The following is a 26,293-nucleotide window of genomic DNA, read 5'->3' as shown; positions in this document are numbered from 1 at the left end:
AATTAATTCGTGATCGAATTTTTCATTACGTACGTAAAGTTAAATGCAAATATATCCACGAAGTCACAGATATAAAAAAAATTATGATATCGTTTTAAGTTTGCTAAAGTCTTCGAAATATTAAATTTACGGTAGAAAAAGTTATTCGTGATGCATGTACGACATCGGAAAAGATTTTACTTTCCACCCCGATGTACAACGACAGAGAGAATCCCTGCACTTGCCGACATCTTGAATGGCCTTATCAGCAAGAAGCATACGCGACTATGTAACTTCTTGAGACGGTACGCGCAAGTATATTCTCCTTATAAAGTTGCACAACCAATGGCGGATTTCTCAATATACCACGCGTCTCAAATGCAAGAAAGGATTACAATAAAAAAAATATTTTTCTTTATAAAAAAAAGTCAGTCGCGAGAGAAGTTTTTTCACAATCATTTCAACAAAATATTTTAGTTGTAATAAGAGAAAAAACAAATACCATCACGACCATATTTACCGAAAACAAACTTAAATTCGCAAAACCATGTATCTCAACATTGAAACGCAAAAGCGAGGAATAGTTTCGACGCACGCGAATGCATGCGCAGCCGTCGGCGTGTTTTTATTACATTGCACTGAATAAATAATTCTACGAAAATTCGAGGTATACGCATATAGTAAAAGTAAACGTCCCGTTACGAGATGTTTTACAAACAATGCGCGTATTATACGTGCATCTGCCTAAACGGATTTACCCGTAATGGGAAAAAATAAAAAATTCTCGCGAAGTAATGAATATGCATATTACAAACTTGTCTAGCAAACATAAGAATTTCGGATGTTAAAGATTAAAATGTAATCAGAAATTAAATTAATTATCTAAGACCTATTTATAATAAACAATATGATATATATGGCAATTTCAACGCTACTTGATAGAATTTTCGCAACTGCGTCATCTTTTCTACTCTCATCCGTGATCAAAGGCATCAAACATCTCATAAGCATAGCTTTCCCTAGCTTGGCGCGGTACGCGCGCAGATCGAACAGAAAAAAGTAATAAAGCTAGTTTCCCAGCAACGTCAAGCATTTTTCGAAGCGATACCGGGGAAACTGTGCAATCTGGTCTCTTGTAAAGCCCGCACTGTTGAAAGAGACAGGCAGAGTTCAGAAAAATAAAGGAAACCGCAATAGAATTCGGAGAGACCACGCAAGAGGTTGGCAATATCTCTCTCTATCAAATTCGACGATTCAAACGATTCTGCAGGGTTTCCCCGCGGCCGGCTTCGCGAACAGATTCGGTTCGGCAGTCAGAGGAACTTTGCCGAGGATCTTTCTCATCTTTCGAGGATCTAAGAAATCCCGACTATGTGAAAGATGCACTTCGAAATTATTTTCCCAGCTGATCGTCCTCGTGCGCAAGCAACCTCTCTTTCATCTCGCTTTGACGAATTGCCCTGCTTTCTATCTATTTCTCTATCCTCGTCCCAAGGTCTTGACCTAACCATTTCTTGTACAAGGATGGGATAATCCTCGAGAGATGTATCAATTCTCGTAACGTACTAACGTAGCGTGCAAAGGACCTTCCCCCTCACCTGCCCGCTTACCCCAATCTAACAAGTTAAATTCTCTCGCCGCAGAAAGACACCTTGGAAAAGGAATGAGGCAAACGGACTTCTAATATCCGCTAGAAAGACGAAGCACAATCTCCGCGGAAGGGATAAGCCCGGTTACTGGTCAGGATTTCGTTTTAGATACGTTTGCAAGCACGGATTATGTCTCGACACATCAGAAAGTTTGTGAAAGAAACTGTCGCGCGTGAATCCACATGAATCTTGAAAGAATAACGGACAAAGGAAGTCACAGTTGAAAACTCTTCAATTGCAATATTATTAAATGTTATTGAATATATCCTAGAATATAGGTGTATCGAATAGAAATAGGGACACTATCATTAGCTTAAAAACGCATATTTTTTACGTATTGAATTTTTTAAATAAAAATAAAAAAGTAAACGTCTGTCGTCGAATTCTCAAGCCGCCTTGTTGTAATATATTTTCGCGTTACACAAAGACAGCGAGCAGTCGCGCCCAGATCCAATACGCTTCGAAAGTGCCCTATATTATTTCTGTCAAAGGAAAACAGACTTCCGTACCGTTCGGGAAGTATCGTGACCAATTGCACGATTCTCATAGTTCTTCCTTCCCTTCAATTTCAGCATTTCATCCAAACGTTGTAAGAGCCGCCTCGAATCTAAAAGTACGTCGGATCGACCGCGGTTTGTCGCTTGGTACGGCGTCAAATTTATGGAAGCCGTCTGCGCTCGTGGATTTATGAGAATCCAATGCCTTAATTGGAAAATTATAGGACAAGGTCTGGGTACCGATCGTTCAGCTCATAGCTCGTTATTCAGTATAATCTGATTTTCTCCTTTCCAACAACTATGCCTGAACACTTTTTCACTGACAACAAAGACTAGCTTTTCCGCGAGTAAGCCAGAAAAAAAAAACAAATAACGGTACAAAAATTTCGTTCACGTATACACCAAATCCGCTTTTCATGCTTTCATACTTTCTTTTTTAATTTTTAATCCTGTTAGTTTTATCTACGTGGCATTAAACACAGAGTAGAAACATTATCTGTTTCACGATAAAGATTACGAAATTGTTTTCCCATTACAACATCATACGAATATTACAGTATTTTATAATTTACCTAACGTGTTGACAGTGCATAGAAAATATATCTGGTGAACCAAGATGGAGGCCACCACGGCCGAAAGACGACTCAACATCGTAGTCGATCCTCAACTCATTTCTATTCCCAAAGTTGCGTACGCGGCAGCACTATTGTTTATCTGCAAACACAAGAAACAAATATTCATTTAATTTACGATCCTTATTCTAGCAAAAAGATTTTATATTGTAAAACAAGTAAAAGTAATGAACGTGTGCAGCAATTTCAGCTGAATTAATCATCAACGCAAATGTTATGAATATACAAAAACGCCAGCGTGTAAAATGACAACCAATCACAATGTGTTATAATTAACAAGATTACAATTCACAAAGTGAAATCGTCAAACAACATTAAATAGCGATTTGCTTGAACACCAAATATTGCTATCAAATCAAATGGATCCCTTCGGATATCTCAGAGCCAACTTCCTATTTTCCCTAAAGCTTCCGCTTTACTCGCGGTACGCAGAACATTTCGCAATAGAGAAATCACTGCCATATGTATGCAGCGTATACGCAGGGAGTATGGAAAATCGCATCTTTTCGAGAATAAGCTACAAGTACATGAAAGCTACAATATATGAAATCTCAGACGTACCGCATAAAAATTGAAATTCTAGAAAAACCGCAGTAGAATAATTAAAGTGGGGCATATGTAAATTTTTAATTACGACAGTAAATACGAAAGTCGGGCAAATTTGAAAAATCAACGTGGACACTTTAAACAGAGAACACGAAAATCAGAACGTTGGGATGAAATCCTAATTTAATCCGAAGATATGCGCTGTAAATTATACATTCTCGTGCATTATTATTTATAACATCATAAATGCATCGCAATGCATAAAAATTACATTGTTTACATTTTCTTGTTAATTCGTAGAATTTTATTTAAAAACGGGCAATTTAAGATAATCTAACGATGCCTGTACATCGCGTTATTTGTTACATGAACATTATGATACATTGAAATATATCCTAATATATATACTTGTGTTTTTTTTTGTTAAATATAAGTATTTTACATATAAAACCCTATTAAATTTTCAAATAGTTTCTTAAAAAATCGTGTCGGTACTACTCTTTCGAAAATTTACAGAACAAAAAGTTAGCCCTCGGCAGTGACACGGTCCCTGCGGCGCGATCTTTTCAAATACGTCGTGATCGAGTTACGCTGGAAGAAGGTTGAACCCGTTCAATGAGGGGAGCAAGATCGCCATGGCCGAGACGACTATGAAGACGCGCGGATCCCGAACACAAAGTGAATCAACCGGTCGCTCGAAGTCAAACAGAAGATTGTTACCGCGAAATTTCGCGTGATTCAATTTGGCCGGAAGTTCGGGGGGTGGAAAACACGGTTGCGCGACCCGACCGACAGTTCCGCGTGAGAGCGAGGGAGCGCCGAGCGTCGGTTTGCTCTAACGAATCTATCGACAAGTTTGGGATTTCTACAAGCCCCGCGGCAGCTCTTTCACCGGCTGTCACTTTCCACGTGCAGCGTGTATCTTCTCTTTCGATTCGCCATACTCACTGAAAAAAGACAGGGTCTTTTATATCCTCTACGATCCTCGCCTTCCGTGCTCGCGGAACTAAGAAGGGACAAGCAATTTTCAGTTTTCCTGAAACCCGGTAACCCGAAGGACCTGTCGCTTATTCGCGAGTTTCAAATTATTTCACCATCTAGCGCAGGTGCCGGCACCGGTAACGAGTTGCGGCGCCGCGGCGCCGCGCTCGCGCCAGCAAATAAAAGTCTCCCGTATCTAACTGTTCGTCGTTGTTTGTACTAGACAAACTGCGAACTACGTACGCGAATCAACGGTACGAAAAGCGAATCGGAGAGACGGCTGTGGGGGATTCAGTGGCCGGAAAAACGAAGGTAAACGCTGCCGCGTCGTTGAAAAACGGGTTTGCCGCGTCAGCGAATGACCGGATAGGAATTATTTTTGATAATTCAACAACGGTGTTTTGCCAACATAAAAACATTTTCGATTTATTTTCGTCACGCGCTTATTTTTCACTCGTTTATCAATAAGCCCCTGAAAAATCGCGTTTCCACATGTCGGTGATAATAATGGAGGTATAAGCGCGTATTTCGAAAATTCGATCGCGGTCGATTCGATGCCGATACGAACCCTGTTCCAGGGTTCTTGTCCGCAAACAGATAAACAAATCCACGCCTATAGGCCGCGAGGTTTGCACAAATAGTATGGTGTGACGCGTACTTTATGGTTGTGTAGAACATGCCCTCGGTACGTTGTAACGTACTTGTTCCGCGCGCTTGTTACCGGTAACTAATGTTCTACCCGCCCATTCGATAGTGCGATCCGGCCGATTGGCAGGGCACGGGAAGACCCGCTGGACCAGAAAGAGAGCGAGCGATTGAGCAAATTACGACACGTAGATTGCGAGCACCAACCGGAGCTAGAAGTGATCAGTATACTATCGCGGCATCGGTAGACGAAATGAACGGAGCACGAGGATCAAATTTTCTCGTTTTGCAATCGGCAACTGAACGTACGTGCAATCGAAACGATCGCCAGCCGATCAGACTGCACCCGAAAAACACGCTGTAAACACATCATGGTTCTTTTTATCCGTATTCCAGAAGTTTCTTTCTCCCGCGCTGATATATATATATATATATATTTTTTTTTTTCGTATCACGATATCGAAACGTAAAAACACAGAACCACGGGAATTTCAGTAATAGTAGGCAGCGCACTGATAAGCTTCCCACATCGCGACAAGAGAGAATATTTCATCATGTTTGACTTTCCCTCTCTCGGATAACTTTCTCGCTGTAATATGCCGTTGATTACAATAAAGGTGTATAACTTTCGTACTTGTGTCAATGTTAAAATTTAATTCCATTAAAGTTCGGAACTTTATTAAGATATGCAAGTGATCAGTCGATCGCGAAAATTATCTAATAACATCGATGTTATGAGGTAAGTTGGGAAACAAGAGTTTGAGAGCGCTTCCTTAGATCATCCTAAACTAGGAGTAAACCTCCTGCGTGTTTTCAATGCAATTTATACCGCGATACTCGTTTGAAAATATAAAATAGAGATTACTTTATGTGCACTGACACATAAATGAAAATCAAAAAAATCTAGAAAAAATTTTACGCGACGCCCAACCGCACTTCTCTTGCGAGTGGCTGTTTCCTTTATCGTTACTCTGCCATACTCGAGGCGATCGATTTTGACAATACGACATTCCGCAATCGCAACTTCAGCCAATGTTTGCTCAATAAACTTCCCAAAAGCCAACGGACCAACCTAGCCCGTTGGCCCTGAACGTAGAGGTTATTAATCGTGAGAATTGTGCGGCAGCACGATTTAAACCGATAGGTTTAAACGAGAACCCCAGATTTAAATTGTCTTATGAAAGTACAAAGCAAAAAAGAATGGTATATTGTTTTAAAATAGCGTAAAACATTGACGCTCAATATGTCCAGTATGTACACTTCATACCCCGTATGCGGAAATGAATTTCATTTTAAAGTCAAACTTTGTCTCATTAATATTATACTTCATTTCCAGCTATTTTATTCGTGTCAGAAGTAGTAGTCTTGTATCGCGATAAGTTCCGATGAAGAAAAGAAGGGAACGTGTCAGATCGATAGAGAGTTTGAGGGCAGATCCGGATCCGGGTAAAAAGTTGCATCGGGTCACGACGCGTTGTTTGTCGATGACGCTTTGATGTCCGATGACAACAATGAAGTAGTTGTGGCTACAATGGACCACCCTATGATAAAGGTGGAACAGCTGCGTGTCGTGGTCGGACAACACGGCCGTGTCACGTAGAACGCAACCGTACTCGTGCCAACGTGGGCCATAAGGTAGACTGCATAAATTTGTGTCAAAAAAAATCTCCGTGGAGGAGAGAGTATCGCTGAGAGAAATTTTCATTTTACTGCGCGCGAGCTTCGCGTATCGCCTAAGAAATAGTGACAGCTACAATTTGATTGCGTTTAAATGTATTGATACGACTTTACTCCCCGTTGGGTACGACGCTCATGCGAATTTATGGCGGCACTTTCGTTCGCGAACTTTTACAATGATCGTTCCTAACGCGACTTTGACGATACATTACAATATACGATAACGCGTAACAGTAGAATCAACAAAATGCGCAACGCATGTACTGCGCTATCGCAATACCCTATCACTGGGCGCATTGCAAACGCGGTCTTTTCTCCATTTGGCTGCCGACCATCGCGTTTCAAATGCACGAACTGCGCTCCAGCTCGACAAATGCCCGTTACCGCAGCTATACCATAAAGGCCGTCCTAACGACAGTTTGATGGAACAAAATAAAATTTTTATATCCCCTTCGCCAGTTACACATGCCTCACATTAAAATTTTATTAAGATTACTACGTATAACGAAATATATAACGAAGTGATAATGTAAGCCGTATTGTAAGCTATACCCTCTCCGCAGGGATTTTCCGCAGGGATATGACTGATCCGCACAGTCATTTGGGCTTAGCAAACCCACGGACCCGAGCTCAACACACTACGGACACTCAACTAAATATTACATACGCACATATATATATATGTACACACACACACATCCATATACACGCGTATTTATGAGTGATATATAGTGAAGTGAAAAGAAGAAATATGGAAAAGTAGAAATGAAGGATAACTTGGATAACTTAGTAGAAGAAAGATAATTAAAGTCCTAGATGTATTCGTATTAAAAAACTTTATTGAGTTGGAAAACTACAAAAACTCGAAGAGAAGAACGCTCTCGGTAAAAAAATGTTTTTAATGGAAATCCACGGGAGTATCATGCTGACATTTTCATGCACGTTGTCAATTTAGAGCGCAGTTTATTACGCGTACAAAAGCGCGGCTAAACGGTAGCGTAAGCTCTTTGAATGGAGGAGATAGCTTAAATTCATCAAACGCACCATTGAGCCGGCAGCAGCTCAGCAAGGAGCCTTCACAACCGTTCCCCGCGCTCCTCTAATACCAAAGTGGAATTGTCAATTCACAATTCCATTGATGCGTCCGCGTGCGCATATCCCGCCGGCGCCCCTTCAACACCGATCTGTTAACGGCCACGGTAACAATTACCGTTTCGATTATCTCCGTCGCGTTATCTCTCGCGATATAGGTTAACGATCCGCTTTGCGATGAGAAGAATTAGGATTCGTAAAATGATGTCGTTGCCCTGTCGATTCCCCACCGCTCACTCATAATGATTAATGTCCGTGTATCCCTTTAACTAGCGAAATTTTAGTCAACCGCATCTCGCGGCGTTTCCTGGAAAATTTCGCACGCATAATGTAATCTTGCAAACTCACGCTGAAAGTTCGATTCATCGGCTCCTTTGAGGCAGCGCGTCTACACGCCTTGTATTATGCATCTGCATCCCTAATATGTGGTCTCCCTATGCACAATGCGTCAGCCGCGAGTAAACTACACCGGAACAGTACGTGGATACATATATACATCCGTGTATATACGCACTCGCGTATACGTGTATACGTCTGCACGTACAAATACATACACTTGCGCGTTTGTATTCACACTCTTGTATTCGCCTCTATTAAACTGATGCGCGTGTCGTTCAATTCGTACTTGCGATTACCAGGCTGATCCGCGCTGCGTGTTTGCGATAGAAATGGAGAGACATTCGTTTTAGCCTGCAATCGTTTACACATATTCAGGGACACTGAATTGTCCGATGTCGCGGAAATTTTACGCGACTCGTTCCGTAACGTCGCGTCGCTTCTACGCTACGGTGCGTGTTGATTCTCATACGATCAGTTCGAGATCCAACCTTAATGTGATGATAAATACAGTCTACTCAGTCTCTTCCCCTGGATTTGCTAAATACTTTTAAAAAAGGAAAGAAAGACCATGTTTTCTAAAGAGAAAATTTTATCGCTCGCTGGCAATGCGAAAATACTTGTCAAAGAGAAAATTATATCGCTAGATCTGTACGGGGCGAATGTGTTACTCGATTATCGGCTTGCGTGACTGTAATTTTCGACGTTTAATGTTCATAAACGCTGTCCACGCAAAATCGGCCGGTACAAATGCTAAATAAATATTCTCGACAGTCACGCCCGTATACATGTATACGCAAGTATGCGAACGTTGTTAATTTGATTTAGGCTACAATTTAAATCGCCAGTTATATCATATATGCACGAATAAATATAATGCATGAATAAATGCGATATATCTCCTGACGATGCTTTCTTTCAGTTTGCTCAGTTTGTTCGCGTTATTTCCCGTCGGATACGCGAGTGTTTTTTCTCGTAAATGTACCGGCCAATTGCACGTAGGTTCTGTCCCGACAAGCTTCGACAGAAAATAGATGTATACAGTATCTCTTTGTATCGACAATGCGATGCGACCCTGCTGTTCTCATTTCCATGATGCCGGGACGGAATTGATCAGAATATACGTGTGTCAGGAGATACGCCATTGCAAGCCCAAGCTTCCAAGATAATAATAGTCGTTATACAGTTTTTCTTTTCTTTCCTTTCTTGCGATGCGTATAGCATATATACTGCGAAATATATTCTAATAATGCAACGCATATTGCATAGAGGATAGATGGATATACAATCATCGTCGTATATCACGTATATTGCTTTCAAACGATTGAATTAAAGGAGGAAGCGTGTGCAATTACAAGGAGTCATTAACCGAAACAAGAATGATTATAACCGATACGCGCGTAGCATTCATAGACGCGGACGTTTAAATACAATGACCACCGTCCGATTACCATACGTTCATTAACCCTAGAATCCATGATACATTTTTTTGACCTTCTAATCCATGACTGGGGGCAATATCGACCCCACGCTTTATTTGATCGTAAAACCGGTCCTACAGAAATAAAGGGCCTTTAAACCTACATGAATTTCTTCGTTTTTTAATAACGAAGAGAATGGTATACGGTAAATTTAATTTTACTCAAGTTTAGTTAGTGAAAAATCCATTTAAAGACTGAAAAACGCAGAAAATCAGCAAAAACCTCTTTTTTTAAACAAAAATTTGTATCTTTTTTTGTAATCAACCGATTTTAAAATTTCAAACGGGGTTTTAAAGAGGACACATTAGACTATTAGAAAAAAATTGTCATCGCTATGTTCTGTTCAAAAAGTATATTTATTTGGGACTATAAAGATGAAGAAATTCGCAAAGTTGAAATACGGAAAAAGTCGATGAAAAAACCATAAAAAATTGTATTTTAAGTATTATTTCATTTTTATTTGATACAAAATAGTAAAAAATATGAAAAAAATGAAACATTATATCGCCCAGCCATTTTCTGCGAAATGTCAATCTTCTTAGGCAACGGGATTTTTACCGACTAAATTGTGTGATATTTCGTCTTAAATAATATTTATGACTATTTATGTTCAGATTACGTAATAATACATGATATATATTGATTCTAGCGAAAAAATAAAATTAGCTTACCGTGACGAAACTCAAACGGCAAGTCACGACTGGGGTCGATATCGACCCCACGCCCGCTTTACGACTGTGCTACTTCACTGCTAGCGAACAACTAACGCTGCGCCCGACATAACCCTACTTTTAGAAAGTTGAAATGAATTATGGTTCAGGTCCTGAGTCGATAATGTCACTCGATAGCTCAGGAGCGTAGTTCAAAGTTCGCCTGGGGTCGAAATCGACCCCAGTCATGGATTCTAGGGTTAACGTAACGAAGAAGCGGCGGGTATAGGTATGCACGTTGTTTCGCGCGGAACTACGTAATCGCCACCGAGTTTCCGAATTCTAGAAACCTCCAGTATCCAGTCCTTGATACCGAGTTTCCGACTTAGCCGAGCATTTCCCGGATACTAATGCGATTTCGCATTACGTGTGTAATGGAAGAACCCATTAAGTGATGTGTGTGCCGTACCGCTCGAGAGCGTACACGCGTTTCGATTTTCTCTGATCGGAGTATCTTTGACATCGCAAATGTTCGCAGGCTATTTGCAGATTATTATTTTCACGTGCGAACGTCATATCCTGTAAATTGCGCGCGAACGTTCGATTAATAGGTTATCCGGCGTAAATCGAAGGAAAACGGAGACTCGCGCTCAAAGGTATGCAGATATGGGCCGTAAATTCGTCTCCCAGAAATATTGTTTGGTACATAGACAGCATGACTAATGCACACCCGTGGAGGATCAATAATTTCATTATGTATTCAACGTCGATACATGCTGGCAATAAATCGCTTCCCCGCCGAACTACGGTGAATCTGTAAATCTTGTCCAGGCTTCCATATTCTCTAAGCGTGCAATGCAAAAAGTCGCGTCAACAAACGAGTGGAATCAGAAGGCATTACATTGCCATATTTTGTTGTCGTATCACGAAATTCGCCAATTAATCATCGTACCGTCCCGAACGGGTTCGCGATAGTCTGCTCGTTGCGATAACGAACGAATAGAATGAGTAATCATTTTTCTACGCGACGTGCACCCTAGGGATGCTTAAATTTAATAGGTTATCGACATTTTTACTGATTTGGTAGCAACAAGTGTCGATATTACTTTGAAACTGTCGATACTTTGTCGTGTACCTTGCTTGTAATAAAGCAAGAACATACAATAATGACAAATTAGTAAAAGACTCGTGGAAAACGTGCGAAATATTTCATAATTAACATCCCATGAGATCTTGCCAACATTTGTATTCTATAATATGATAATATTCTATAATATATAATCTTCTATGCATTTTATATCGTAATACTATCTCCCAAGTATAAATACTTATAAGCTAATATTGAAAATAAAATAGCTGAAGAATAATATGGAGACCACATTATTAATCCTTCGATATTATCGGAATACATATCATAATTATCCGTGTACGACATATAAAACTGAACGCGCGTTCCATATAATATTCAATGAGGACGAAAAAAGTGCACGAAGAAGTGCCTTTGTAAGTTTACGGATGAATACGTGGATGAACGATCCAGCATTCGATATCGTTCAATAAGTGGCCAGAAAAGACAAAGAGATCCCGTCGTATCGCAAAACCACGCGATACACGACGGCGAACGATACAGCGCGCGGATATTTCTCGCGATTTTGCAAATACGAGATTATATCCGATCCTCGTGCACGTTGATATCGGATAAAATCTATACGAAGCGCGCTTCCAATATTTGCAATTGTCAAAATCATAAACAAGCGCAAATGCGAACTGAATGAGATATCAGTGATGCATAATCTTCCCGGATGATCCAAAACGTATGATAATTTTGCGAAGCAATACAAGAAAAATGTTTCAAATATACTAGTAATTTTAATTTCTCGTTATCCAACTTTGAGTAGACGGATTGTCGCAGACAGATGCAGAGTAATAAATGATTGCGCGTACACCAATCTCAGTAGTAATTATTCCATGAAGCAATGAGTTTCTCTCTCTCTCAGCGATTCCGTCATCCGTAACGGAACTCTACGCAGTAGGAGGCTGACTTAATTAAAGTTCGATAGTACGGCAAACAGGAAAGTCAACCACGGTACTGCTACTTCTCCGCACGGGAGAGAAATAGGGCGAAACCATAAGACAGCGAATTGGCCTTCGGCAATGTTTTCGAAACTGTATAATGCTTAGACGATACTTTAAACTCGGAACTTTAAACTTTCTACATCAATTTATGTTCGTTACGTGTGTGGCGTAAAGAAATAATAGTATCGTCTACATCGTATCATTTGTGTGTTATATAAAAATAAATTACTCATAGTGTCATTCTTTGCAAAAATCAGTTATTTTACGCGATCTAACGAGTTTCGATATTATTCAGAGAGATAAGGGTAAAATGTCCGTTTAATTTCCTAGTCGAGGACACTCCACGAGAGCGTCGACCTCCCGATAATATCCAAAAGATCACCTAACAAATGACAAAAAGTGAACGTCGTTAACGTTAATTAGTAAGATGTTACTTAGAAATTTAAGTTTCATAATTACACGGTAATGACATCGTGTTATCGACCGCCCGCACGTTGTCGGCGATCTCCTTTAGTTTATAGAGTAAGTTACTGAGGAGACCGATCCCGCCCATTCTCGCTCCCTTCATACACATATATACACATAGACGCCTGGATTTCCACGAGACTTAAATTTACGTTTATATCGCGCTATTTTTATGACAATGCAAATGTCAGGCAATGGTAACTCGTAAGACAATGGTCGCTCGTAAGGTGCATCGAGTCTCGTAACTGTAAATAGCTGCATCCTGTTGTTACGAGAGGTACTCTATTTTACTGGTTTCGGTCAAATGTTCGCTCAAGAACGCTGCGCGTATACGATCTTGTTTTTGAAACAAGTATAATTTCATTACTTCATAGCATAATAGAAATAAGAATAGAAATTCTCGAATATCTATCAAATATCTTATCTAATATCTGTCGAATATCTTTAGAATATTTGTCCAAATATCTTGTGACAAAACGAGGTTCAGTGAAATTGTGAGTTTGTGTCGTATCGTCTTTATTATGACAAGCTCGTTGGTCAAACAGCGAACGTACATTGCCTTCGTTTCCATCGGAACATGCAGAGAGCGAAAGAAGAACTAGGCTAACAAAAAGAAGAAAGGGCAGTTATAGATACGGAATGAGGGATGCAGCAACGCGAATCAGCGACGGTCAGAGAAGGAGACGGAGATAGACAAAAAGCGAAAGGGAGGGAGGGAGGCGAAAGAGTTATGCCTCCGGTATAGATTAGGAATATTTATGGACCAGTAAATCAGATATATCGCGTCCTCTCTTCCGCGTGTCCTCACGCGCGATGCGAATTCTTCCAAAGTAAGTCCTTGCCCGGGAATTTTTTTCGATTTACCACGGCAGATGACAGAAAAAGATTTAAAAAGGGCGTTGATTATAATAAAATGGCTAATAAAAACTAATGCAGCAGGGAGTAGCTGGTAAAACGAGTCACGGCGCGCATCAGCGATCCTATCTCGTAAAATGTCTACGTTCTCTTGAAGCAAGATTTTAATTACGCGCGCAACATCGCGTCCTATCTTCTTTTCTTTTTGCTCGACATTCGACTCGCCCCCCCGCTCTCTTCAGGAAAGTTCTCTCGCGAGCGCGAGCGCGCGCGCGCGCGTCCTTCTTTCGACTGCAGATTCCTATTTCACAGATAACTTCCATAACGTCACGCGCTATCGTGCCCTTTCTCTCACTTTACCTCACCCCGCTGTCGCCGAGCGAAGAAAGCGTAGGAATAAAGCCGAGATAGGATAAAAAAAATCAACGCGAGAAAAGCACAGGGACAAGGAAGGCGATGGTGCGAGAGAAGAACGAAGAACCATGGAAGAAAAGAAATTTCCGTGGCAGAAGAGAGAGAGAGAGAGAGAGAGAGAGAGAGAGAGAGAAAGAGAGAGAGAGAGAAGGAAAAGAGAGAGCAGAGAGAGAAGTAGACGAGCAGGTTGACGAGAGACGAAGCGGCAGAGATACGAGCGAGGAAGAACGCGAGGGAGAAACGAACGGGAAGAGTGGCCCGCTTATTATGTAAAGAGGACGTAGCTTTTTTCTCGCGCGTTTCCGTTCGCTTTATTCCCCATTCAAAGGCTCTTTGAATTAATATTGCATTACGCGATAATGCGCGAGCCGACCAGCAACATTCGGCTTATTGCACAGGACGTTGTGCGAAATGTACGATAATAATGGTATGCGCGCTAATTCGCGTGCACACGCGTTACGCGCGTTAAAGTTAACGCGCCGCGTTCTTGGCCAGACGATGGCTCGCAAGAAACGCCCATGAATTTCTTCCCTCTCGATTTGTATAAAAATTGACTCGCGAACCTCGACTGTATGCAAGAATAATTTTTAAAACATTTAATTTGTGTACGCCATTTCATCAAGCTGATTCTGTGCCTAGCTAAAAAAGAGATCGATGATAAAAGGGAAGTTTAAAGTTTTAGTTGTTTGGCGGAAACGAGAGAGCGTTCGACAGAGAGAGAGTAGCGCATCGAAACAAACGAGAACTTTTTAAACAATATCATCCGATACGCAATATCCACGCTTGCGGCGAAATCGTATTATCTACATGCGTGTAAGCGTAAGCGAAAAGGCAACAAAACAAAACGCAGGTAAATACGGAAAATCTCATGTGAACTGCCTGGAATTTGAGTACAACGTGTGAAATTCAATCCACACGCTCTTTGCTCCGAAAAGTCATATCCAATGCATAATAATCGCTAGAAGTTCGTTACCGGCAACAAAAACATCGTATAATATGAATAGATGTATCCTCGACTTGTCCAAGATTGTTTTTATTTACCGAGATCATGGATAGAAGAACGATCGGAGAGAATTACCGTGAAACGAGGCCACACACACACACACGAAACGTCGTTCTTATTCGGTTAGAAGCGAAGGGGGAGAAATATGGATACACCCAGCGCGAGCAATATTAGATAAGATCATCACGCACGTTGGCCGATGGACGGATATGTCATGCAAAGGATTTGGTGCGAAACTAATGCGATTGTACCTAATGCGATACAGGATCGATACCGATGGTTTGGTGATTAAACAGAGCGGGTTTCTGTTGAGAAGCGTAGCACCTATCAATCGATTCCCATCGCCCTAAACACGATTCTTCGCAATAGTTAATCGACATGCTAGCTTTCGGTACACCGAAAATTCGTATACTTCGAATTCCTCCTTCCGAAGAAAACAAAAAATTTTCAAGTAACGTGCGTCGAGTAACGATTCAACGTGTACGATTATTCATTTTGATGACGATATTCTTATCTAACGCTCAAATATATGCTCTGCTTTTATCGCATAATAAATTCGTGGCGGTGCCCCCTTACTGCGCTCGGTCTATATTAGCACATCTCGCGAACAGGCATGCGTGTAGGTCGCGCGCGCCAGCTTGTTCCAGAACGATTTGTTACATAGCGCCGAGTAATTTCACGTCAGATTCATCGTTCCATCCACAAGAATCGATCTATATGGAAACTAACGGCACTTCAGTTTCAGACGTCCAATCATCGCGCAGGTAACTCACGGCACGACTGGGATAATTTTTTCATGCTATATATATTGCATATATATATGTGTGTATAAAAGGGGATACGTATCCCTTAAGCTTTTTACTTGGCTATTTTCTCGCTGAATTCCTCGAAAAATTATTATTTTTGTTACCTCAGATCCCGCAACTCGTGATTACGCTCTCGATTCCGCGATGGAACTTCGGACCAACATTAATCCCAAACGTTTTCGTCGCGTTCGCCGCCATTGTCGTCGTTTGGCACCGACCACCGACGGTACCGGCGCGGCGTCGGGCAACGTCAAAGAGGACCCTTCTAACGGCCAGCATTCATCGATCTGTTCATTAACGACCTAATTAGCCACATGGCCTGATTACTCAACCTCGAGCCATCAGTTCGAAGTTTGCCGACGAAGCGGCCGCGTGACACGCGATGCTGCTGGCGTCGTTAAGGAACGCGGATGACTAACCCCCGTGAAAAGAAGCAAATCAGTTGATTTGGATCGTCGCCCTGCAGAGACATATATATCATTATCGGGAACGACGCGGGGACCGTCGGATATTCCAATTATCCCCCTCTCCATTTCTCTCCTTCCGCTGCAGGATATTTCATTATTAGAAAGTGTCTGTCAGACACTCCGGGTTCTTATCCCTTGGAAAACACTTCGTTATTAGAAACTCTTCTTCCCAGATGTTCGACTAACTTGAAGATTTTCCGCCTACACTCGGGGACATGCAAATTATCTTCCATAGATCGGTATAACTTAGGAAAAGAACTTTGAATCTGGAAAGGCACTAAATCATCTTTAAATCGTAAACCAGATAACGCGATCCTGCCGGGACATCACGATGAAAGCTATGGATAAACATTATGCCCTAAAAGCAGCATTGTAGTCTGTCATTTTCTAAATAAAAACGTATCGGATTTATTGTACGTTTTAATCTCATATTTGCGACGACATAAAGGAAATCATATATATGAAATAATATCCCTTTAGTATATCCACTGATACAGAAAATGGGCTCTATTTGTACCTCAACAAGGAAATCAATAAAAGTATCGGAAAAACATTGTACCGATAACGTCGTGCGTTGCTTACAAACGCCCTTTCTCCGAGTTTTCTTATATATCCGACAATTTTACATCGACCGAAAGCAACTGCATGTATTTCTCATGAATACGGGCCTCCCCATGGGGCTATTAATACCACTCGTAAACTCCCTCAACAGCTTCAACTATGTGTATCCTTAAATTTTAATATTGATAACATTTTCATAAAAATTTCATAGAGTATATTTACGAGTGTCCTTCGTTCGCCCTCGCTTTTCAAACATTTCGTGATTATTCGCTTTTAAAGAGAACGGTTTATAATTTCACGGCAAACACTTCCGCCGCAATTTCAACATGCTGAATTTACAGGTCAATTTTGCGGATGAACTAACTCCATTTATCGCGTCTTGGGAATATGGAATATGAGCTGACTGGAATGAAATTTACCTACGTATGGACGTAAATCGTAATCAGCATCGATAATGCGCAGCAATACCGTTATTTTTAAAGCTGTCATTTCGCGCTTTTGCGCTAGAAGATACGAAAATCCGCGGCCAAATGGAGACGCTAATTGCACAGCGATGTTAATTTATTATGATGTAACTACTATCGGATGCTCGTCGCTGCGCCACGAGATACGGCACGAAAGCTTTTACCAGAAAACGCTCCGCTTGCAACATTGGTTTCCAGCGAATCGATTCACGCGAGCCGCAAGTACTTTGTCAGATCGATAATACTATTATACACGATTACGCTTTCTCTAGGTAAAAAAAAAATCTGATTTAATTTTCTTATACGCACGTATACAAGCTAGCAACCGCAACGTATATACGGTGACCGAAATAAAAAGTAAATATCTTGCATATATTTAACTTTACGCGATTAAAATTGCTTTTCAACCAACTTTTGAAATTCCACAGAAAGAATTGCGCGCTGGTAAATACGTCAAGCTTTAATCGTCGAGCTGGGGAAAAAGTTAAAAGGATATAAATGATCCTAATCGAGCGAAAAGCGCACATTAATCGAGTAATCTGGGAAATATGACTTTTTATTTTTATCTCTCAGCATATTTATAGGTCAATGATGAAACGATATTTACAACGTTTTTCCCTCGTGTCCCAATATGAACCTCGCCCCCCACGGTTTTCGCAGGCAAAATATTACTGCCGCGGAAGCACGCTCGTAAATATTAGTTTTATATATCGAACCGTTCGTCGAAACGCACGAAAACTAGAAAATTTCCGCCCTACCTACATCGCAATTTTCGAAGGCTATCAAATAATTGGTCCATTGTTAGCCATTGTAAGCTGCGGTAATAAACATTGATGCTCTTCGATTTATCGCCTTAAATATTAAAGCCACAAAACTTTCTCGTCTCTCCGTTGCGGTGTGTGTTACTCGTCGATACAGACGAGCTAAACTGGTTATAAGTAATCGCGTTTGTTATAAGATACTTCTGTGAAGTTAGCCCAACTTGTTTAAAATTAAAAAGAAATTATTAAAACTTCGGATGCTTTCCCCCATGAGTTCAAAGAACCAAAGGTTGACTCCGTTATATTTTCCGAAGTTAATTTTTTGGAGATTCTTTGGGTAGACTCTTTAAAAAAAAACTTCTTTAAAACTATTCAAAATCCTAGAATTCGAAAAAGAATTGCAGTTTTTAATGAAGAGTGTCATTAAAGAGAGAAGAGAGAAAAGTTAAACTCTCGGTTTTTCAAGTAGTGCTTTCATAGCTTTAAACACAGAACTTTTTCTAAAATCAATAGAGAAGTTCAGGACTGTTGGCGAGGTGTTTCTTTTTTTTTTTAATTTTGAAAAAAGCAGGGCAACTTCGCAAAATTCTACGAGAGTGCTGATTCGATTACATCGAGCCGCGACAAAAATGACGTATTTTGCGCCAAGGGCTCCCAGAATTAGTAAAGCGAGGTACATATCGAACTCGATCGAGGCGGATCCATAATTTCTCGGGATCGGAAAATAATTTATAGCCCGACCCGGTGCTACGAATAAAAAATGAAGGAAGAGAGTCGGACTGCTGATGGGCTGCGATGCCTGCGGACGGACATATTCCGATAAGATCTCAAATGGCCATCATTTCGCGCGGAGGCTTTCTTCTCGTCCTTGCGTTAGAGGTACTTCTCCGCTGATGCGGCTCTCGCAAATTGAATTAATGATGCCAATTCGCCACGTATCATCTCGCAAGCGAGTTTTTCGTTTACGTTCGCGATAACGATCGTAACGTTTCTCTATTACTGCGAAATGATCCCGCATTCACTTCTATATAGGCTTCTATTAGCGCGATTGCCGTTGTTAAAATCATTGTTAAAATCATCGTTCTTCTTATTAGCATAATTTGGGGAATTTATACAATTTCATGCGCGTAAAATATGCACATATATTACGATATGCAAATCGTTTAATAATTTTGCATTGTGTATAATAAGGGTAATATAACGTATAGGATATGAAACATTATATACTTTATAAAAATATAATAAACATAATACGAAGTGGGAAATACGACATGAAATATTGTATATTTTCTACCGTATGAACGAGATATTCGTATCGAAAAAAAATCGTAGTGAATAATGTATGTACGTGTGCTGGCTGCACGATTGCGCTATATATTCCGAATGAACGTTATGATGTGCGAGCTGCTCTATGAGATCTAACGCAACATTATTTCACGTAAAACGTTTTAGCAAATATAGGATATGTATCCGTATACGCGTTGCAAAAAGAATTAAAAGCAAAAAAAATCTGTCAGGGTTGGCAGCATTTTAATTAGTTGGATGTGACATACGGTCCCACGCGGTGTTGTAACGGAAAAAAATGCGTGATATTTGATACATTACGGAGGAACGTGTGTAACTAAATCTCCATTTTACAAAACAACCTCATGAAGCATTACGACAGCTGTTTCGAAGCTGCCGCAGTGATTCGCGTCGCAGCAATTTTTTTCTGAAATTAATTAAGCGGCCCAGTGACTGCATAGGAATAAGCCCATATGTTATTTACGCAATCCGGCAATTTCGTAATTAGGATGCACATACATCCGAACATCGCGAAAGCTAATAGCAGAATAAGCTACGCAAAAATTATAATAAAGAATTGGAGATATATTGTTTTGTCTTAGCCAAATGTACCGCGCTGTCTCGCCCGAATATCCAAAATGTTCTGTTAGCAAATTTACTCATGCTCTTTCTTTTCCTGAAAAAGAAGAGGGAACATCAAAAAATTCTAACGTCAAGTAATAGCTGATATCCCCGCGAACAGGCGCAGGTTCCGTTTTCAAAGTAGATTTTACGCGTTCCTACTCGCATTAACGTAAACGGATTAACTCGTTTCGGTCGCGAGGTTGGACTTTCGTGCGAACGATTAAATCTCGCGCGAAGGGAGTAGGAAATGAGGGGAAGGGCAAGTGTAAGCGAGCGAGAAGGTAAAGAAGGGGGCAAAGAGAAGAACGGAGTGTTGCGAGATAGAGACTGGCTGGTTACAAGGCTAGGAACCAGGAGGAAGAAAGGCACGAGCGGAAGGGGAGACAAAGTGCGACGTGCGACTACCTTCGGGCGTTTCGAGGATAATTTGCATTATTCGCGTGGAAAGTTTCTCCCTTGGCGCGTTAATGGGTCTCTGGGACCCGAGATTCGGATATACCATTTTCTTTTTCTCTTCTTCTCTGTCCAACTGCCGGAACGAGCGGAAAAGAAGTGAAAATACGAATCGCCATGAATATCCTCTATTTTGTCATTAACGACGGTATGGGGTAATGGATAATGGGTCTTTGCATCGAAAGGCAGTATCGGAGGAAGGGAACTTCGGAAATTTATTGTTCCTGTTCATTAATTTTTATCTGATATAAAATTAAGCATGCATGCTTGCTACTTATATTATTCTGTTTTAAGTGAAATTAACGGATTCAAATTAAAAACTTGAAACAAAAAGGAAAAAGAGAGCACCAAGTACCTACTTTGAGAAATTCATAGATCAAGACTGTCCTATCCTTTTCCTTTTTGATCTAGATTTTTCATTATAATATTCATGAAACAATGTCATAATTGTACTGTCAATTTACTTCAACATGAAAGAGGCTGTTATACGATTACCCTTGCCATTAACGCCAGAAGACGTGAGAAACCTGCCGTCTTTATAGTTATTCGAGAAATGTACGCACACTAACGCATCAGCTAGCAGTTAATCTCGGGCTAAAAGTTAAACTCGAACTCCTTAATCTGACAGTATAAAGCCGTGCCCTCAGATAAACTTCGCCTCTTCGACCTCTCGCGCCCGCACCGAATGGCCCGATCTCAAGGGGGCACATTTTTATGTAAATTTAATGGCTTTACGAGTGTAACGAGGGAGTCAACTTGCGCTTTTGTACGAGCAAGAATGTAATACGACCGAGGACATTGTTAATATATAACTCTCTACTTTAGATTCTCTTCTTCTACAAAGTTCATTGTATAAGAAATTGTATCGAGCTTAAAGTTTATTCGGCGATAAGCTTCTTGATCAAATGCGATTTTATGCGGGTTCCTTCATCACTCTTCGCTACGTTTCCTTCGACTACGGATTTATTTCAAATTTTCCAAAAAAATAACGGTTTAAACGAAATTCTCTATTTATTTTACATAAAATATTGTTGTAAAAGCAGATTGATACATGAATAATTTTTCTGCGAGCTCATACGAGGAATGTAAAACATATTCTACCTTATTTCTGGGAGGTTTCATATATCGCATAATCCTTATTCGATACATCGTAAAATAGCTCAATCGCTAGAGCATCCCGTATAAAATAAGCCGGCTATGCATACGTCGAGATTCAACGATATGAAACTCTTTTTCGTTTTTCTTTGAACATCGACAAGACCGACGGCTCTCTCTCTCTCTCTCTCTTTCTCTCCCCCCCTCTCCCTCCGCCCCCCTTTTCTCTCTTTTTCTCTCGATAATAACATTAAATTACAAGAAATCAAGAGTAGATTGCAACGCATTCGAGAACGCTTCCTAATCCTCTTAGAACGAGCATCCGAAAGAACGTTGAAGAGGTCGCGAGACGGATCCTTCGAGAACCAACATAATCGAATCGGTACGACGAAAATAAGCATTCCGAATGCTGCCTACATTCGATATATTGACCTAGCTGATTTCTATTGAGAAACGCGCAGGATTTAGAGTGAAAACTCCGGAATGCTATTGTAAATAAGCAAATGCGGAACAAGTATTATCGGAAAAACGGCGAGAAGGCGACTGATTAATTGCGTTTACATAGCCGCTTTAAAGATTGATGTGGAATAAAACTACATCATTAGTAACTATTAAAATTCAAAAAAATTGGCATATTTTTAAAACGTCGGAACGAGAAATCTCTACTTAGGCGCGACTGAAAGCAATTAACAATAATAAATCGTAGCGATTAAAAATGGATATTTGCAAGAACAAAAGCGAAAAAGCAAATTTTTTAAAAACTTGTTATCACTATACATGTTGATGATCTGAGACAAGCATTCCTCGTTCCATCCTGCGAGAACGCTCTCGCGTTATATATATATCGGTTATCATATTCCGTTACCCCCATATCGTTGCAGTATCATTCCCTCGCTAGCTCGATTCGCGATTTGCCAGAACATAAGTAGGCTACATGTGAGCACCGCAAGTAGCAGCGAGTCTGCGCCCGACATCCACGGGAAATCACTCTCAAAGGTATAACGTAGCAATCCTGGATTCGCGCGGTCGATAACTGCGAGCGATATGGCGGCTCAATTACAGCGGCTGCGAACTTTCGCCCCAAGACGACATTTCGTAGCAACTTACGAGCGTATCGAGGGTAAGAGCCAGCGCTGTAGCGAGAGAATTCGTAGCGCTTGCAGCATAGCGCGATGTAGGAAATGGGGATGTGGGAGAAGGTAACGATAACGGGGACGAGGAAGCAGGGAGATCGAGGAAGAGCTCTCCTCAAGACGAAGTCGTAAGTCGAGACGCATAGGCACATGCGTATAGCCCTTCTATTGTGCAATCCCATTAAACATTCGTTGTCGTGTATTCCAGAGTTAGGAAGTAACGCATTACTTGTAATGCCGTTACCGTTACAGTTACTTTTTTTGGTAACGGACTGGTAACGACGTTATTTTTTTCTTTTTGTAACTGTAACGTAGTTACATTTTTTTCAGTAAGGAATTTAATAGTTACTTTTTATCGTTACTTTTTATATTTTGAATCTATTTATGTCATAATTTTTGTATAGTAAATCTTTAGCCTTTGACAGATCATTATAGTCCGTTGTTATATTTAAAATTGTCTTAAAAATAGTTTTAAGATATAAATAAATCACAGAACCGTATTAGTAAAAGAACAAACTTTATGAATGTTTTGATACCGCGCTCTCGCCGCTGCGTTTTTAAATTTTTAAATACGAAATTAAAGGTACAAAAGAGTATAACTTTAGCTGTATTTATAAATTGAATAAAAACTACAATTTTTTATTTGCATTTTGAGCATTATAAAACCTTTCTCTTTAAATTTTTTGTGATCTTGCGATTTAAAATATAACATTTTATTCATTTTATTAATATTTTAACAAAAAATATTACAAAAATAAATTTTTTAGTCTGCGATTTCGTTTTAGCATTAAAAAAATAACGGAAAAAGTAACAAGTCGTTACTTTTTAAGTAACGGTAATGGTACCGAGTTACTTTTGAGAATCAGAAACTAAAAACCGTAACTAGTTACTTTTTTTACTCAGTAACGAGTAACAATAATTAGCTACTTTTTAAAAAGTAACTTTTCCATCCCTGCTGTATAATCATTATAAAGAAGTATAATAATCTCGCGATGCAGTAAACACCGGCGAGTTAAACGAGTGCACGGATTGCGTCTTACCTCCTAGAATGTCGCAAGGGGAAGGAGAACAATGAAGACAAGTATAAACGTTTCGCCGCCACGAGCAATGCTCGCGGGTGTGTAAAGTAATTTAAGGAGCGATCAAGCTGTCGCCGGCAATGCGGCTTACATTCAGCACGGCCCACGTTACGACCAACGCGGGAGAGGAGATAACCGAGGAGACGAAGATCGTATACATATTTCCTTGCGAATAAATCGACGGTACCGAGGGTAATAAGCCTCTCCCTTGCGCGAGGTGGGATTCACGCGGGGTATCTATTGCGCGATCGCTGAGTACACATAAAACTGTGTGAGTATCTGAAAAGTCGTATCGCTCAAGTAACTCCGACGAATGTGAATATCAAATCCGCGATCAAAAACGTCTGTATGTCAGATAGTCGAGAAGGAAAAAGAAGAGACGGATTACGGAATTAAAACTGTGCGATTAAATCGACGATAACAATAGCAACATCGACGAAGATCTATCCCGAGTGTTTAACTATAGCTCCTGGCGTCAAGCATTGTACGAGATAGCTACGCGAACACTTTACAATTTATATTATAGCCTTGTAACACGGGCCCTTCCTCACGAACCATGCGATTTCTCTTTCCGCAAGATTTACTGCTAAAGTTGTTGCTACTCTGCCATAAAATATTTAATTAGTTGTCTTAATGCCACTTATTTCTTGGCGCGCTACTTGCTGCTTGTTTCTCTCGTCTCGCCAAACTTTCGTGAGTCGTGAGATACAACGAGACCGAAATATACGTGCTAAAAACGTGCATAAACGTGCTAAAGAGGAATAATTAATATTTCTTTAGTCACATTAATATGTATACATATATATACATTATTATGATAAAACTCCTGTTTAGTGGGAGGCACCTCTGACCTTGTCTATCACATATATTATAAAGATCATCCCTTTGAGTAACCTTTAAAAAGTTTTAACCGTCATTCATTGTTTATTAAAGAGTTGAACAAAACAATGAGTGACTCTAACAAAAAAAAGTTTAAAAATATAACAGTTATTTTCATAAATGACTAATGTATATATGAACATATAGTACATATAGTATAAGCGAAGAAGAGAATCCGCTCCTCCCTTGCACCCTCACTCTACAAAAAACCTAACTCAAATCGAACTTATATATTACGGTGACAGTATACCTTTTTAGCGACTTTTATAAAAAAAAGTTATTTCTCTTAACATAAAATGGTTCCATGGGTTTCCACATCGTGCAATAATAAACTTCGTTATAAAAAATTGGTAAGTATATTTTTGGGCGGGATAAAAGTAGAGATGTGCGATTCTGCAATACATCGCTATAGCACCGTGCTTTTTTTTCTTGAATCGTAATGCGATATGTAATTAGATTTTTAATCGCAAAATCGCACGGGATATAAAATTGCGCCTGCGATTTAAAATCGCAAACACAGTTCAAAATTGCACTTTTCTAATAAAGTGTTTATTTATTAAATATTTATATAAGAAAATGGTAAAACAAAATGATTTGAATTTTAATAAAATGTAATAATATAAAGACCCTCGAAATTCAAATATAAATTGGAAGAGGCTGTAAGGGTCACACGCGGATCCAGATGTGTTTAAATATTATAATAATTTATTTCTCAAAATCCAAATTCCAAACGTTTCGGCTCCTGTTCAAGCCATCTTCAGTGGTATAATGTTAACAACAATAATAAAAAGTTCTCCTTAACAATATAGTGAGTTTACTGTTTAAAAGTTTTACAGAAACCTAGTGAAACTATATACAAGGTCCAAAAATCTGATTTGAATTTTATAAATATACGTTTGGTTCCGATTAATAAATACGCTTATTTTTAACACTAGACATGGTTGTTTAAAATTTGCTCCTCTTTATTTTGAACCTGTTATTTTATATCGCGAATACTATATTAAATTTCCCCCGTTACATTATATAATTTTAAATTTTATGATTTAAAACAATCAAAATGTATAATAAAATTTTCAAAAATCGTAAAATTTAAAATTACATGACATAACATAACGAACAATTTAGAATATAAGATAAAAATCGAAATGCGATATATATCGCATTCACTGCGATTTTTAAGGAAGATCGCGATCGCGACCACAATTTTAAAAATCGCACATCTCTAGGTGAGGGGCGAAGTCCCTAGAAATATACTTACAATTTTTTTATAACAAGGTTTATCATTGTACGGTTCAGGTATGTATATAGATACCTTCTTAAATGTACATGATGTCGGAAAATTACATTCCATTTATTAAATTTATTTTGTTAATAAATTTTATTAAACAACCCGAGCGACGGCTGAAACTTTTTAAAGGTTATTCAGAAGGTAACATCTATGTATAATATATGTGAAGGACAAGATCATTGGAGATGCCTCCCCTAAACAAGAGTTTGACCGATATTACTAATACATGTCGCTATACATTTTATTATTAACGTCACAGATTTTTTACATTCGTAAGACTTTTACTCCACGTTGACCGCAGCTGCAATCTAACGCGTCAGTTAATTAAATAATTGATCAGTTCTCTTGACATTTATCAATTTCGGAGAATATATAATTTCCCGTCGCATATACATTGAGAATATATCATTACCGATAACGT

General features: G+C 39.7%; 1 protein-coding gene across 7 annotated transcripts in view; it reads right to left on the bottom strand.

Moving 5' to 3' along the window:
* The window catches only part of LOC112459860 (peroxidasin-like), a 124,416-nt gene that overhangs the window by 85,577 nt on the left and 12,546 nt on the right, over positions 1-26,293 (bottom strand). For all 7 annotated transcript variants that reach the window (XM_025024220.1, XM_025024215.1, XM_025024214.1 and 4 more), the window contains one exon: positions 2,698-2,839. In XM_025024220.1, coding sequence (XP_024879988.1) covers positions 2,698-2,776 — 79 coding nt within the window. In that variant the 5' untranslated portion in view covers positions 2,777-2,839. The remainder of the gene's footprint in view (positions 1-2,697; positions 2,840-26,293) is intronic.

The sequence above is a fragment of the Temnothorax curvispinosus genome, unplaced genomic scaffold (assembly GCF_003070985.1).
Source record: "Temnothorax curvispinosus isolate PA1 unplaced genomic scaffold, ASM307098v1 QBEX01010178.1, whole genome shotgun sequence".
Lineage (NCBI taxonomy): Eukaryota > Metazoa > Arthropoda > Insecta > Hymenoptera > Formicidae > Temnothorax > Temnothorax curvispinosus.
Note: the sequence above shows the minus strand (reverse complement) of the source record. Positions and strands in the feature narration are given on the sequence as shown.